A 17624-nucleotide genomic window follows, 5' to 3' on the forward strand; every position below is an offset into this window, starting at 1 on the left:
TCCTGATATTTATAATTGGGGACCTGTGGTAACTCTCAAGGACAGGGAAATGTTTTCTTTAAAAGCCACTAACGTAGCCTCAGCTGAAGGTGTCCAACTTTTTTCAACAGTGCTAAAAACTGTTTTGTGCTTTATTATAGCTTGTTATTGCATATAATGCACCCCCTCATGTGGATCTGCAATTAAATGTATTCTTAAGCCCCCTACCAGATGATCTAATGCTAAGTTACATGCTCAACAGCAAAATGAATACTTCCATATAAAACTGACTTCATAGAAATAAGATAGTTTAACAATGAGGGAATGATGTGAGACTCAAAAAGCTGGAAAATTTTAGTTTTACATAATAGTAAGCCTAGTAGTTAATGCATGTGAAAAGCTACTGTTTCAGGAACTGCAGGTACGGCCCACCCTGACTCCAGGAGACCACAAGCGATTGGCCTTTGTGCTCCAGGAGAGACCATCAGCAGCCAAGGTGGTGTCCCAGCCACTGTGTCCCAGGGAGAGACGGTCTGCAGCCCAGGACACAGATAAAGAAATGACCAGACTACAGCTTTTATCTGATTAACCTCTTTCTTGAATTCCAGAATGCTTACCTATACTTTTTTCCTTGAATTCCAACCCCCTTACCTACACTTTTATTCTCCTTTCAAAAGGGTCGGTTGAAAATGGAATTTGAGGAGGTCTGTTAGGGCACAAACCCACCAACCATCTGAATAAAGCACCCAGATAGATTCAATCCCTGTGTCCACTTACAGGGTCTGGGAGGTGACAGGCAGCACAACTGCCTGCTTATCTGGTTTCACAAATACAATTCTCTTTTTATCTTAAACTACCTGTAAGAGGGTTTTGTACTTTAAAAGCAAAAGAAACTAGATTAATGTAGGAACCATCAAAAAAGCATCTTTCAAGTAATAAACTTTAATTCAAAGAGGTAAATACTTTATAAAAGTTGTAGAAATAGCCCTTACTGGTGTGACTCAGTGGGTTGGGTGTTATCCTGCCAACTAAAAGGCTGCCAGTTTGATCCCGGTCAGCACAGGCCTGGGTTGCAGCACAGGTCCTTGGATGGGGTCCTGCGAGAGGCAACTGATCGATGTATCTCTCATGCATCGGTGTTTCTCTCCCTCTCTTTCTCCCTCCCTTCCATGCTCTCTCTTTTTAAAAAAGTTTTAAAAATAATAGATTCTTTGGATTCTGCTGTGGTTAATCTCAGTTGTCATTTTTTTTTAAAGATTTTATTTATTTATTTTCAGAGAGGGAAGGGAGGGAGGAGGAGAGAGAGTGAGAGAGAGAGAGAGAGAAACATCAATGTGCAGTTGCTGGGGGTTATGGCCTGCAACCCATGAATGTACCCTGGCTGGGAATCGAACCTGGGACACTTTGGTTCCCAGCCCGTGCTCAATCCACTGAGCTGCGCCAGCCAGGGCTCAGTTGTCATTTTTATAAGGATTTATACTCCAGGATTTTACAAGGATTTATATTTCTTCCACACTTTCATGAAGACTTTTCTCTCTACTCTGAAAATGCTGAATGAGAAGAGTAAAAATTTTCTACATCAATACAGAAGAAGTACAAGATGAAATGAGTCTTATATCTGATGCAGATTTAACTCTGCTGCTATGGAAACCGCATGGCTCCTGTGCCCCTTCCACAAGGGGGGAAGGGAAGAGTCAGATGAGGAGAGGGACTCTCTCATGACCTTCCATTCACTGATTCAACAGATATTTGTTGGTGTGCACTACATATTAGTATGGGCTTAGGAGTAGGAAACCCAACACTGAGAAGAACTCTATTTCGACCTTCAAGATTACAATTCAGTGAAAAAAAAATAATAAATGCTGTGCCTGGGATAAAATGAAACTCCCATGACAGGCACAGGTCCTATGGAAATCAGATAAAGAGTAACCAAGACCGCCTTTGGAAGCCAGGGGAAGTTTCCAGATGGGAGGTCCACGCTGAGACCACGAGAGTCTCAGTAATTTGTTCCAGGCAGAGAAACCACACCTACAAAACCCCAGAGAGGTGAAATAAGATTTATTACAGAGGAACCGTGCTCTGTTGTTCCCTAGTGAGTACTAAATGCCTCTGACTTTGAATTTAAAATAAAATGATCACACTTGCTGCACTGTGGACAACTAATTGTGGTGCACATGCTTCTCAAAATCAATACAACTAAACTGACGTATTCAAGTTTTGATACGCTCAGTATCCACAGGGCCTATACCCAGTGACAGAAGCACCATGCTAGTTGCAGAGGATGATACCAAGAAACCTGACTCAAGGTCACCCTTAGTTCCAGCCTCAAATACAGACCCATCCAGTGTGTCCTTTTGCTTTCTCCCATTTCTATACCAGTTCATCTTCCCTATCACTGTTTATCTTTGGGGAGGACAGACTGTTCCAGGATGTGACCACTGCCTGACCAGTAAGCTGGACCTGGGCCAGAATGGGGAGTGCTTCTCACAATGCTCCCACCCACCTTGGAGACTGTCTGATCCTAATTGATGTTTGTTACATCATAAACCAGGAACCTTCCCCTACTTTGCACTACTGGTTCCTAGAACAAGGCCATTGTCCTGAGCTGAATAAACGTGTAAAGTAATTCACTGTAAGTAGTAGCATTCACATTTTAGTACCCATTACCGTCCGCCGCTTTATCCCATATAATTCTTTGGTGCCTGTCAAGTGTGTGGGGATCCATTTCATTTTACAGCCACCCAACACGTGCCTCCTATGTAAGTTTCCCTCGATAAATTCCATTAATTACGAGACTGGAGTGGCCAGCCTCTTTCTTCAGTCTTTCCCTGTCCTCTGCTCACAGAGAAGATTTTCAGTCCTGTGACCTTTTCCCTGGGTCTGTGGATACTGACAATATTCCCTTCCAAATCTCTCCTTTGTGCTTTTCAGAACACCAGCTTTGTCTACCAACACCCCTGCTTCTTCTGACTTTCTGTCCTAGCTTTAATTGAAATTTAAGAAAATTGCTTTGTGTGTAGCCCTCCTAAGAAAAGAGTACAAATTTTCCCTCACCTCCGCTTTCACAGTCAAGGAGCCAGTGTTAATATTCTGCTTCCAGCCTGCTATCATTTCACCGTCACTCGTTGCCATCTACTAACCTCCTTCCTGTTCATCACCACCCCCGACCCCGCCCATGTTGAGGACTTTGCTACCACAATCTTGTCTCTTGACTGATTTTAGCATCTTTGTGGAAAACCTTTTTATTCTTTTTTTATTAAAAGATTTTATTTATTTACTATTAGAGAAAAGGGAAGAGTGGGAGAAAGAGAAGAAGAGAAATGCAATGTGCGAGAGATATATTGATTATTGTCTCTCCCACACTCCCTACTGGGGACCTGGCCCACAACCTTGCATGTACCCTGAGGGGAAATCCAACCAGTGACCCTTCGGCTCACAAGCCAGCACTCAATCCACTGGGCCACATTAGCCAGGGCAAAAACTTTTTATTCTTTATGATCTCACTCAGGATAGTTTGACCTCTAAAACCTTAAACTTCCATACTCTCCTCTTGGATCTTTGCATCCTTTTAATTTTTACACTCCTTTATCTTTTGACTCTTCCTGGTTCACCAAATAACAAGACTCCTCCAGTTTTAACTTTCTTTCCTATCCAGCCTAGTCCACAGGGACTTCATTCTCTTGCCAAAAATCTTAATCCCTCTCTCCACTGTCCTCCATTGTTACACCATCCTGGCTAAATTCCAACCACAGGTAAATTCAGTGATTATCTTCTTTCTGCACTGCACCTGCACCCTGGCTGCTCAGTGTCGCTGGAGAGGACGGTGTGCCTGCCCACATAGCTCATTGCTCACTGCTTCTAGTGTACCCCAGCTGTGCCCTCTTCAGTGCTCAGCACCACTCTGTCATCTTCTCAGCCACCTCAGCAGCTATTTCAAATTTCACAACTCTTCTTAAATTCACATCCTCGTCTCTCTTCTTATCAGATGACCTCACTATCAGCCAAAACTACCTCAAGGCCCTGTCCCCAACCAGCAAATTAATTTTTCTTTATACTTCCTTTTTTCTCCTCTATTTTTAAAGTATTCTTGCTCCAGTCAAGGGGCAATTCAATTTACCTGTTCACTAAAATACACCTCCTCAAGACTATGCTCTGCTCATTTGCCTTCACTTCCTGTGTTTGCAACAATGTATTCCCATTGGTTTCTTCCCCTCAGCATGTGAACAAATATGCTCAGTCCTTCCTTGGTCCTGGTGTTCATCCCTAGAAGTCGTCTTGGCTTCCACCTTCACCTTACCAGCAACTTCCTAGTATTGCCAAACTCCAAGGCACGTTTCTTAACTCCTTCCTTCCTTCCTTCCTTCCTTCCTTCCTTCCTTCCTCCCTCCCTCCCTCCCTCCCTCCCTCCCTCCCTTCATTCCTTTAATAGATTTGACAGTGAAAAAGAGGGAGAGAGAAAGAGAAACACTGATTTCTTGTTCCACTTATCTATGAATTCATTGGTTGATTCTTGTATGTGCCCTCACTGGGGATTGAACCTGCAACCTTAGCATATTAGAATGACATTCTTGGCAGATCAGGACTGAGTTACCCAGCCAAGACCTCCTAGGCACTTTTCAATCCAGATATTCTGTAATCTCTTTATAATAAGTGGTCTCTCCATATTGAATTCTCTCCTCCTGCAGGTTTTGTGTTCCCATTATCTGCTGGTTCACCTTTGACATTTCTGGTCACTCTCTGTGCCTCCTTTTCCTTTACCTGCTCCTCAAACAGAATGCGCTCTTAATGCTCAGTTGTTGGCTTCATCCTTGTGACAGTAAGGATGAACTTTCCTGGGCAAAGCTAACCCACATCGTTTATATTCCAACAATCTTTAAATCATTATGTCTAGCCCAGACCTCTATCCATATATTACCTATTGGATGGATAGCTCCACTTAGAGGTCCCCTAAGGACTTCAACTTAGTATGTCCAAGACCAAATTTATCATTTCTACCCCATCCCACATTGAACTCCACTGCCTTCTCCCTATTCTCTCTACCACCAATTCTTCCCTCCTCTTTTAACTACCACACCCATGTTTCTCTTCTAAGTATCCCCACCTCCCTCCCTTCTCCAGCTCAACTGCCATCTTCTAGGTCAGACTGTCACTCTGTGCCTGACCACTGCAACAGTGTCTACCAACTTTCCTAACTAGGCCACATATCCTCCAGTGTCTCATCCACACCGTTGCCAGAGGAATTTTCTAACTTGTGATATGATGATCTCATTCCTCTGCTTCAAATTTTTCAGTGCTTCCTGACCTCCTACAAGATAATATAAACTCCTCTTCATGAGCGACACAGTGTTAGGTCACACATGGGTTCTGATTTCTCGTTCAACCTCATCTCTTACAACTCCCACCTCATACTTATATCCCCGGAATACTCAAGAACTCAGTTTCCAAGGTACATCATATATAGTGCTAGCGTCTCTGCACTGTCTGCTCATAGTAAAATCTTGTCTCAAACTCTTCTTCTGAAAGACTTCCCTAGCCTTCACAATCTTAACCACATGGACAGAGGGCCTTCCTCTCTAGTATTCTCATAAGCTGTCTATACATGCCTCTTAAAGCAATTTTTAATTTTCTACTATAGTTGTTTGAATGCCTGCTTTCTACATTATTAGCAATTTATGGGAAAGGTTGAGATTGCCTCCCCATGGTGGGCACGTGAATACTATATTTCTTGATCCTGAGATATGAGGAATGTGTCATCTACTTAGGGAGAGCGGTTATGTTGCTCACAGCAAAAGTCAAGTAAAAATACACTGCAGTATAAATCACTACAGTAGCAATTCTTAAACTTTGCCTCCACATTAGAATTACCTTGGGAGCATTAAAAAATTTCAAAGTCCACACTACACCCCAGACCAGTTAAACCACAATCTGTGGTGATGGAACCCAGGCATCAATATGTTTTAAAGTTCCACATGAGATTCTAATGTGCAGCAAGTGTAGGAAACACTGTGCTGACAGAAAGGACAGTTAAGAAAAACTTTAGGGAGGTCCAGTTTGAGCTAGTTCATTGGTTTTTCAAGCGATTCAAGCTGTAAGATGTCTGGAAGTTATAGCATACTCCCCGACATACAGCATGTCACCTCTCTGTCTCTCTGTCTCTCTGTGTCTGGTGCCTTCACCCATGTTACTCCTACTGCACAAAATACCCACACTTCTTCACTGGGCGACTTCTACTTCACTCAAACCCTTCCTAACCTTCCCCAGCAGGAACAGGGGCTTCTCCACAATCCTCCCACTAAACGTTGCATACATTCTTTTTAAAGCAAGAGTATATGAGCTAAGTCTCTGTAAGTTACACCACCAATTTAATAACAGCTTTGAAGTTATAAAAAAAAGAAATTGTACTAAATTAAAAGCATATATATGTGTTTATACTCTGACTTCAGAAAACTTAAAATAAGGACAAAGTCAGGCTTAGAATCAAGGAAATACAGTATGTTTAATATTCCCATATGAACTAAATGCAATTTTACTATCAGAGCAAAAATGTGACTATACTCTATATTTTGTTTTAAAAATAACATTTGCCCTGGCTGGTGTCGCTCAGTGGACTGAGTGCCAGCCTGCAAACCAAAGTGTCGCCAGTTTGATTCCCAGTCAGGGCACATGCCTGGGTTTCGGGCCAGGTCCCAGTCGGGGGCACATGAAACGCAATTATACATTGATGTTTCTCTCCTTCTCTCTCACCCTTCCCCTCTCTAAAAGTAAATAAATAAAATCTTAAAGAAAAATACACATAACATTGGTGTATGTTTCACCATTAAACATTTGATTATACTCTTAGGATAATTTAAACATTTTAAAAAATTCAAGTCATAAACTACCTGAAAAATATTACAAAGTTCCCCAAAAATCAGGCAGAAAGAAATTATCACATATTAATAGCATATATATTAAAAATAATGAATTTCAGCCCTGGCTGGTGTGGCTTAGTGGATTGAGTGTGGGCCTGTGAACCAAAAGGTTGCTGATTTGATTCCCAGTCAGGGCACACGCCTGGGTTGCAGGCCAGGTTCCCAGTAGGGGGCACTCAAGAGGCAACCACACACTGATGTTTCTCTCCCTTTCTTTCTCCCTTCCCCTCTCTCTAAAAATAAATAAAATCTTTAAAAAAAATAATGAATTTACTTACCTGAGTAGTGAATAAGGTTGTGTTTGAAAGATCAATAAATCATTACAGTGACCCTAATCAACATAAAAAGGAGTTGTCAACATTTTTTATAAAAATAATGCCAAAGAAAAAGTGGGGGGCAGGGAGAGTGGGTGTGGGAGGTGAAGGGTGGATAGGGTAGGGAAGAGCAATGGGGGAAAAATGGAGACAACAGTAATTGAACAATAAAAAATGTTAAAATAAAAATAACCATTAATATTAAATATTTTTATTTTATAAATGTAAAAGAAATTATATAAAGCTGCAAATAAATCTCTCTGGCTATTGACACACATACACACACACACATACAAACATACACATACATACAGATATCTGGTCCACACAAATTTTAGAAACGTGGTTCCCATATTTTCAGTGACCCAGTTTTTACCTAACCACAGTGTATATAACCACAAATTTAAAAATCAGAAACATGTTTTTCTCTTAGAACAGTAAGTTTACAATGACAATGTAGTGGTTTTCAAACTTTTTTGTTTCTTTAGCAGAACTGTTTTCATCCAAATTACTCTTATTTTTAAATCTTCTCTTTACCCCATCTCCCTTTTCCAGGTGGTCCCAGTGTAACAGGGTGCAGCCAGGAGCCCCCCAAATAGGGATTTGTAATGGGGTCCAGAACTCAGGGTGTCCAGGAAACATTAAAAAAATACAGGATGTCCTTACCCCCACAAGTCCGAACTGGGGGATGGGACACATGGAGCAGGGCCATTGAGAGTTGTTTAAAACTCTGTTTTAAAACAACTGCATAGCAACAGTTTTGCCAATAACCTCAGGCATGGTCATTTAACATTTCTGTAAGTCTTAACTGGTTTCACGGATATGTTCAGTTGCTGTGCCTACGCTTTAAGCCAGGGAAATTGGAGTGACTTTCACCCAGGATGTAACTGGGAGGCAGCTCCCACTGGTTACAGGGCCTGCATGAGAGCTTGGAGATGATTGGCTCCACACCACAAGGCCACACCTGCCTGGACTTACTATGTCAGCCCAGAAAAGCTGGAAAAACGCAGGAATGCCGGCAGGTGTAGCCAATTGTGGGAGGGATCAGAAATGGGGCTGCAGAGGAAGACTAGTGCTGGGATTTAAACCCAGGCATGGCAGCCATGCTAGAAGAGAACCACATGGCTTTGGGGCTCCCTTTGCCACACAGCTTAGGACGCTGGGAAGCAAGATGTAGCAGCGATGCAGAGCTCTCTTAGCAGTTTGGAAGAATGCAGGACAGACGCTGTGGGAAGGAAAGGGGTGAAAGGGCTCTTGCTGGTGGGCCACAAGAAGGCGCCATGTGGGTTTGGATTAAGAACTGGAGATCCCAGTGACATAGCTGATGATGCTGGGAACCAAGAGAGGCCTGCCAGCTGAGCAAGGATTACTGGGAAGAACCAGGGGCTACCTGAGCCACGGACTTCTATTTCTTTTCCTGAGATACGGTACCCAGGAGTGGGTAAAGGGGAAGGAAGGACTGTATGTGTTTGTGGGTGTTTTAAGGGACTTTGGGATCTTAATGAAGACATTGTCATTATTCCTAAGTCTGTATAACTTTTGAATAAATAATTACTTTCCTTTTCACCAGTCTCTGGCATTGAGAGCTATAATTCCCTGGCACTGGGCAAGGTGAACCTAGTACAAAGGGATCCTGGGAGAAAGGGGGGGTCCATTTAGTGATTTTATTTTGTCCCCCCCTCTCCATGGGTCTGTTCTGTAACACCAGGACTTTCTGGGAATTCTTCATTTGAAAATCACAGGTCTAAAAGATTTTCTGAATATGATTTTCTCATTTGAAAATTAATGTGGAAGAATCAGCAGAAAATTTCCCTAATCCTTTCAAATAGGTCTTTAGAATTTCATAATTTATGATCATGATTTTAATCAGAATTCCTATTTCAATGATAAAATTTGTGTCCTAAGTGAAGACTCCTAGTGCCCAGAAAAAGATGAACCACTAAATTTGCTTCTTAATTAAATGCAAAGTTGTGGTTTTCATCTTTTATTGAAGCACTGCATTCTCAGCCAAAGAAAGTTCTGAAACTTTCAGTATATATATAACTTTTAAATTTAAGGCTTCAGGACTATGAAATAAACCAGTTACCTGGAGAGAAGCTACCTATTTCAGGGTTTGCCGGGCTACTCCATAGGAGCAACTCTGGAAATAACTACACCCAAGGAGATGAAAGGAAATGGGCCCCTCCTTGGCTGGACCCTGGCTTGTTGTACCACCGCCTCCATGGAGGCTCAGTTCTGCTGTGCCTAAGTGTTCATCCAACCACAGCAACCAGTCCTGAAATCCTGTCTCATCACATCCAAAAAAGGAGGGTGGCCACCCTGCTCTGAATTTCCCAAGGTGCTAGGAGTGAAAGAACAATACCCTCCAAATGCTACCCATTTATTCCTTTGACCTTAGTTTTATCAGATTTTAAAACAAATGCTTTCGTGCAAATGTAAAACAGGTGAAGCGGTGGCAAAAGATGCACACAATAAAAGAAAATACACCAAGCATTTCAAAGTAGTTTCCTCTTGAGGAAAAAAGCTAGCCTTAATGATGTTCTAATTATTATTAAGTAGCAACATTCATAAGCATTTTTACACTAAGTATTTTACGTATACATCATATATTCTTTTTATGTATCAATTATTTCAATAAAATTATAAACACCCATACCATGGGAAAGCTCAGAGAAACAGTGAAAAGCCATCCTTTGAGGCCTTTTCTTAATAACTTGACTAATGAAGTTAGTAGACTTATTTTGATTTGCAAACCTAAGATCTGAAATACTTCACAAAAGCCACTTACTCTGAAGATTAGTCACACCACAGAGTAACATTTCATGCCTTTCCATATTTTGCAATGTGGGGATACTAACATTATTATTGAACAACCATTTAGGTTGAATAACACAATTAGAGGAAATATTTAGATAAGAAATTTTCTTACTGTATCCAAGGAAAGTAAATCATCTTTGCTCCCACCAAATACCATTATTTCATTTTCTTTTCCCAAACAGGCAGTGTGCCATAACCTATGATTGAAAAGTATAAACAGTGAAATACTATCAAAGAAGAAACTATATCACAGGTAAATATCTTCAATTGTAATATCTTCAGTCTAAAATGTAATCTATTTCAAAGGCATTATCAAACTCCAAATTTTGGCATATTCTCAAAGAAGACAGATTTTAAAGATCCTTCTAGGATCATCAGAGAATTAGATTTTAGAGTTCATTAAGTCACATCATTTCAGTTAAGGAGATGATAATAACTTTTCCATTTTATCCCACAACTTTTTCTAATCTAACTTAAGATATTAAAATAATTTATCACAAAAACATTTTAGAAAGAACTGATCAGCAGAAATAGACACCTTTCCCATTTTTCTTATTACTATCTGCCATGTTCCTGTCCTCATTTTTGACTCCTGTTCCCTCTTCTCCCATCACCTGACAAGTCCAATTTGGAATTTTCTTTTTATTTACATTGTTACACTGCTTATCACTCTGGGTACAGAATACCACACATGTTCCTCATCTTTCTGTCTGTAATGTCAGCTACATATTGATAAATATTTGTCAAATATTGTTTTTAACCACGGACACCTGATCAAGATGCACCTGTGCCATTTTTCTTATCCTATATTTACGACCAAGAACTATTTCTGTTTCCCATAAAACTAAAATGAACTCTTGCTTCTCCCCAAATGAACCCTCTACTTCAGCCAACTTAATTTATTTGCTTTTCCTAAGAGTAAAGCTTCCATCTGACTCTGTTCACCCAGTTTCCAAGTCTTAAAATGAGAAGTCATTCTCCCATGGCCTAAAAGAAAAACAGGCTCAAAATCCCCAAATGGAGCAAGGAGTCCTAGATCTACACCAGGCCTCCAGCCCAGGATTCCAGTGCCAGGAAGATAACTCCCCACAACTTCTGGCTGTGAAAACCAGTGGGGATTCAGTCTGTGGAGGAGGCTACTGGAGCCCTAAGCAGTTCCTCTTGGGGAACCCACACACAGACTCACCTATTCAGACTCACTCCCTCTGAGCTGCAGCACCGGGGTGGCAGCCTGAAGGGCACCAGTGGCACACAGGGAGAGATTGCAGTGTCTGGCATCAGGGCAAGAGCAGCCCATTGTCCCTTTTCTGAGCCCTACCCCAACAAAACCAGTAGGCTGGTGCCCTATCTGAGATTATATCAACCTGGCTAACACTGTGTGACCCACCCCGGAGATCCACAAACTGCTTTGCCATAAGAATGGCTGGTCTTGGCTCCTAACTCCTATCAAATAAGCAACAACTGGCTTCAGTGAGCCCTAGCAGCAGCCAGATTAGAGTCACAGTTTGGCTTCACCTGGGAATCTCCAAGCCCAGCACAAGTAGCAGCCATCTCAGATTGTTTTATAGCTCAGGCAGGGTGCCCTGGGTAAAACACGAGTGGGATTGGACCTTGGCTTGCACCACCTGGGAAACCCTGGGGCCAATGAATCCAGTGGACAGCTAGAGACCAAGTCAGAGCACCACCACCCTGCTCCTGCACAGATGATCCTCCACAGAGGGTAGAGGTTGGTGGTCAGTGGTCACAGCCAGTCCTAACAGCTGACTGGCCTGGGTAAATCCCTCCCATTGATCTCTCAACCGCAACCAAGGCTCAACTACAAGAGGAGGGTATACTCAGCCCACACAAAGGGTGTACCTCGAATACCCAGCTTGGGTGATAGGGGAGGCTGTGCCACTGGACCCTACAAGACACCTACTACATTAGGCCATACTAGCAAGACACAGACTCAAAGGACTTCTACCTAATACATAGAAACAAACATAGGGAGGCTGCCAAAATGAAGAGACAAAGAAACATGGCCCAAATGAAAGAACAGGTCAAAACTCTAGAAAGAGAACTAAACAAAATGGAGATAAGCAATCTATCAGATGCAGAGTTCAAAACACTGGTTATAAGGATGCTCAAGGAACTTAGCAAGGACCTCAGCAACATAAAAAAGACCCAGTCAAAAACAAAGGATACATTAATCAAAATAAAGAACAATTTACAGGGAAACAACAGGAGAATGGATGAAGCCAAGAATCAAATCAATGGTATGGAACATAAGGAAGCAAAACAACAACAACAACAACCATGCAGAACAACAAAAAAAAAAGAACCCAAAAAATGAGGATAGTATAAACCTCTGGGACAACTTTAAGAGGTCCAGCATTCACCTCATAGGGGTGCCAGATGAAGAATAGAAAGAGCAAGAAATTAGAAATCTATCTGAAAAAATAGGACAAGACAACTTCCCTAATTTGGTGAAGAAACTAGACATGCAAGTCCAGGAAGCACAGAGAGACCCAATTATGATTGATGCAAAGAGACCCACTCCAAGACACATTATTAAAAGGCCAAAGGTTAAAGATAAAGATGGACTCTCAAAAGCAGCAAGAGAAAAGACGTTAGTTACTAGAAGTTTGCCAGATGGGAGACGGAGGAGGAGAATGGGTGATGAAGTGAGGGGATTAAGAAGTACAAGTAGGTAGTTACAGAATAGCCAGGGGGCTGTAAAGTACAGTGTAGGAAATGGAGTAGCCAAAGAACTTATATGCATGACCCATGGACATGAACAATGGTGGGAGGATTGCCTGAGGGAGTAGGGGGTGCTGGGTGAAGGGGAGCAAAGAGGGAAAGATCAGGACAACTGTAATAGCATAATCAATAATATATAATTTTTAAAAAATCCCCAAATGCTGCTCGAACTGGCTGTCACTCTCTCTGTTTAGCACCTTTCAACATTTATGTGCTCATTTTATAATCTAACTTATACTTGATGATAAACTGCTCTATATACTGCTTTAACTGTTTGATGTGTCTTTAGCTCCCCACAAAAAGATCTTCAAGGTGAAAAACTGCTGCACTGATATGCTGGAACCAGTTAATTGACTAGTTAAAGCTGACTGTGAAGTTTTAACTGACTGGACCAGCTGACTGTCCATCCGACTCCATGTTCAGTGACATCATGTTGGTAGCTTGAAACCAGCCATGGTGGAAATCAGCAAATGCTACATATTACGTCTTTTTTAAAATTTTGTTTTTCCTGGACAGCAGTGTTAACTGTTTACCAGCACATCGCTGGAGCTTGGGTAATCTAATTATATGTTTCTCTTTAAAAATGCCTATTATGGTGTTCTGTATCCAGCAGGTGATCAAAAACTTTTGATTAACAAAAGCAAACACAAAATGCCATCATCATTTATTCAGAGATCAAATAAGCACATTATTTCATAAAGGAGTAGAGCATTTAACATTCTTGTGAAAATGGTCTGATAGCACAGATCCATTTCCAGTTTCACATTATTTACCAAGAATACTTTTATGGTTTTAAAAAGTTCAATATTTCTGAGGGCTTAAACTATCAGAATAAAAATACACATAAATTTCTCAATTTTACAAGATAAATTGAGGGTTTACAGAGTCATTGCTTTAATTCTGAAAGTACTTTATTTCTCTTAACACACCAAATTGCTAAATCAACAAATTCCCCAAATAATTACATGTTATCACCTTTTATTACCACATAACTTATTTTTAGTACATTAATACTTTTTACTTAACTTCCACAAGTGCAAACAGTGAGATTATGTACAGCTTGTTAAAGCCTTTCCTCAATCTTGATACATTCAATGACAAATGTACTTCGGATCCAGGATAGAAGTGAGTCATTAGAGACTCTGTTTGGGAAATACTCTGCCCAATTCTCCAGCTTGTGTGTTAGACCATAATGTGATATAAATCTTCAGCAACACCCAGATTATGTTTTGGGGTTGGAGTTGGGAACAAGAAGAGGGATTGGGTAGAAGAGATAGAATATGATGGAGTTGTCATATATTGGAAGCTTAACTTATTGGAGAGAAGGTCAGGTAACCTTGACAATGCTCATGGGATACAACTGTATCTAAGGCTCTATAGACCAACACCTTATTGACACCTTTTACAAATATTTAAGAAAGTTCTGTGCTGACAGCCACCTATACAAATGATCAGATATGAATATGTAGACAGCTTTTCAACCAAGTATTGTTTTATCTAGTGAGACCTTTAGAGGAGGACGTAACGCTGTACAACAGTGGTTCTCAACCAGGGCCACTTCTGTCCCCAAGGGGACATTTGACAATATCTAGAGGTATTTTTGATTGTCATAACTCCAGGTTGATGGGGGGTAGTACTACTGGCATCTAATGGGTAAAGGACAGAGATATTATTAAACATCCTCCAATGCACAGGACACCCCTCGCATTAAATAATTTGGTCCAAAATGTCAATAGTGCAGAGGTTGAGAAACCTGATGTAGAATTACAAGAGGAGAACTGGGCAGCTTACATTTCAAATTATAACTTGGAAAAGTTTGCACAAAATTCATTTAGATGTTAAGTAAATTCTTACTTTCATAAAAAATTAGTATATACACACACATATATGTTCTCCTTACACTAAACTGTATCCCACCTGTTCTCCTCCTCACCTCATACCTGAAGATAGATCTGCCTCTGTCTTATCTGCCTTATGGAAACTCTGGCCTGGACTTCATCTTCGAAGAACACTGGAAAGCCTTTCCTGCCTTGATTTTGGTGACATCTAGTTTGCAACCTGATGTTCTTTCTACAGACTGACAGTTTATGTCCTCTCACAGCTGCTCTACACTTATCACCTAAACATTCTAATAAAGCATATTATTTAGATGGCACATTAGTTAAATTTACAAAATCTCTTTACATAGCTCAGTTCTAACTAGTATATTATTGATCATAGTTGTGCTGCTTTAATTACTCATTAAGGGTTTAAATATAAAATAGCAATTAAAAAATTAAACATTCTTACTACCACTTTGGTCTATAATTAATGCATTCATACAATCAAACAACTGGAAGAGAACAAAGAGCTTATCTAGTCCAGCTCTCTCATTTCACAGATGAAAAAACGATGCTCAGTTTCGTAAGTAACTTTCCCAAAGCCAAAATGCTAAGTAGTAGCTGAGCAAGGACTGGAACTCTGGGCTCCTATATCTTAATATAAAACTCTTTAAATTAAAATATATAGTAGAAAAAATCCAGAATTACTAAAATAAAACATTCAAATGAATTTTTATACATGAAGATATAAGAATCATACATACAACTATGATAAACTCTAAATATATTATTCATAGTAATATAGGTATACACAATGATATATATATATATATAAATATTTTCAGGTATTTTTCTCAAGTTACTTGTCATATATTAAATTACTGAAATGTATGTTATTAAGTTGATTGACATTAGAATAAATAATCTATAGTAAAAAATCTAAAATACATGGCATGAAAAAGAATAAAATCTGTTACTAATTATAATAATTTAATGTGCCAAATCTGAATTTCCTATGAATATATCTTTATTACACAATTCAATCAAATTAGAAAAAATAAGATTTACAGTACTAATGTGGTTTTCTTTGTAGCCTAATAATAGTCATCATTTCTGTAATTTTTGTAGAAAATTATACTCTACAAATACCAGAAATAATTAATGTTTTCTTTTTTAAAAATTCACATAAATGAATATAAGTTAATAAAGAAAATAATAATCTCCTACCTATTTGATTGACATAAAGCAATTTCCCCATTAAACTGCTCTAAACCTCTTCTATAAACAAACTACTACTATTAAAGCCAACCCCATTCATGTCTACTTATTAAAAAAGTAAAATTATATGTTACTATCAATTTTCATATTTTTCAGGCAATATTATGCATTTACTTAAAAGGATAATAGTTTCAAATATGCAAATATGGGTAGAAACTGAATAGATTATTTCTAACAATCAGATATCATTTAAATGATCATTAAATTATATCAGTAATATCAAGCTTACTTGAAAAAATATCTTTCCTGGTGATTTAAGGTTTTAATGGCAAACACTATAAATTAAGTACTATATTTTAATATTTAAAAAATTCTTGACTATTTTACTATTGTTTGTTAACTTCTAGACTTACCTGGGTCTTGTTTTAGGTAAATGTGTCAATTGTTTCCAACAATTTGTTATGACATTATGAATCCAACCATCACCTGCAATATTATGCCAGTTCAAAAATTAAGGTTAGGTTCTTTGGGATAAAATTTCACATTTTTTTCCAAATTCGTCATGCTGTATTTACATAATAATGTTTTGTGTGTGTGTGTGTGTGTGTTTATTTTCTCATAAAAAATTCAGAGGTATGTAAAAGTAGAGTGAACATATTATTGAACCAACACATATCCCAGATTCAACAACTATAAAGATTTTGTCACATATGCTCCATTTAGCTCTCTTTATTATTGTTGTTGGCTGAGTTATTTTAAAGTAAATCCTACATCTCCAGTCATTTCCCCCATGCATACTTCAGTAAGCTCTGCTTTAAAAAAAGGAAAATTTTTATATAACTACAACACTAGTGTACATAACTACAATGACATCACTGTGAACAAAACTAAGAATTATTTCTTAGAATTATCTAAAACACGTATGTCCACATCTTAAGCAGAACCTATAAAGGAAGAAACTAACTGGACTAAGAGTTAAGACATTTGCAGATGGGTACTAGACTTATCATGGTGATCACTTTTTGTACACCTGAAACTAATATAATATTGTATATCAACTATAATTGAAAATAAGTTAATTTAAAATTAAAAATTAAAAAAACTTTAAGAGTTAGGACATTTAATTCCCCATAGGTCAATGGCCAAAATCAGCAAATAGGAATTAAAAACAGTAGCACTCATGAAGATATATTAACCCCTAGTGAAATGGATAAATGTTTTTTATTATATTTTAGTTTTTTATTATATTCCAAATCTCTTTTAATTAACCCCCCCAGAAATTGAAGAAGCATAATATTCTGCAAAAATTAATATCCCCTACTAGGAATTGCTGTTTCCAACCAACCTCTTGCATTCGTTGGCCAGCAGGCTGCCAGATACACCAGCTGATACTCAATAAATTTTTGTTGAAAAAAATAGTTTTTTCCAGATCCTACATAAGATTATAGAAATGACTTTAATGCTATAAAAGTTATCTTAATGAAAACATCTCTAGCCATAGAAAACTTTTGAGTTAAGAAAATATAAAACATTTAGTATGTCAAACTAAGAAGCAAATGTTCTTGGTCATTTTTCTATACTAATGATATAATTTTAATTCTAAAAGAAAAACTACATTTCAAAACCCATAGCCATTAGGACCAGCAATGGCAGGAGTTAAAAAAATTCTAGCTAAGCACTTTCCTTTATAGTTTTGGAACAAAAAGAGGAGCAACAGGTCTTCCCACCTTATATTTCCAGAGCATTCTGGAAAAGGCTGCTCTTCTAATTCCCATTCCAGCCTACAGTATAAGCATCTGGATCAAAAGTTTGGAGGATGTGGAATC

General features: G+C 39.0%; 1 protein-coding gene across 3 annotated transcripts in view; it reads right to left on the reverse strand.

The window, feature by feature from the left end:
- The window catches only part of KLHDC1 (kelch domain containing 1), a 93885-nt gene that overhangs the window by 4956 nt on the left and 71305 nt on the right, over nucleotides 1–17624 (reverse strand). Inside the window, exons 10-12 of one of the 3 annotated variants that reach the window (XM_028506810.2) lie at nucleotides 16212–16284; nucleotides 10134–10218; nucleotides 7169–7221 (exon numbers count right to left, since the gene is read on the reverse strand). In XM_028506810.2, the coding sequence (XP_028362611.1) occupies nucleotides 7169–7221; nucleotides 10134–10218; nucleotides 16212–16284 (211 nt within the window). The remainder of the gene's footprint in view (nucleotides 1–7168; nucleotides 7222–10133; nucleotides 10219–16211; nucleotides 16285–17624) is intronic. The other 2 variants (XM_036028702.1, XM_036028699.1) reach the window with 2 other exon arrangements.

Source organism: Phyllostomus discolor, chromosome 1 (assembly GCF_004126475.2).
Source record: "Phyllostomus discolor isolate MPI-MPIP mPhyDis1 chromosome 1, mPhyDis1.pri.v3, whole genome shotgun sequence".
In the NCBI taxonomy this organism is placed as follows: domain Eukaryota; kingdom Metazoa; phylum Chordata; class Mammalia; order Chiroptera; family Phyllostomidae; genus Phyllostomus; species Phyllostomus discolor.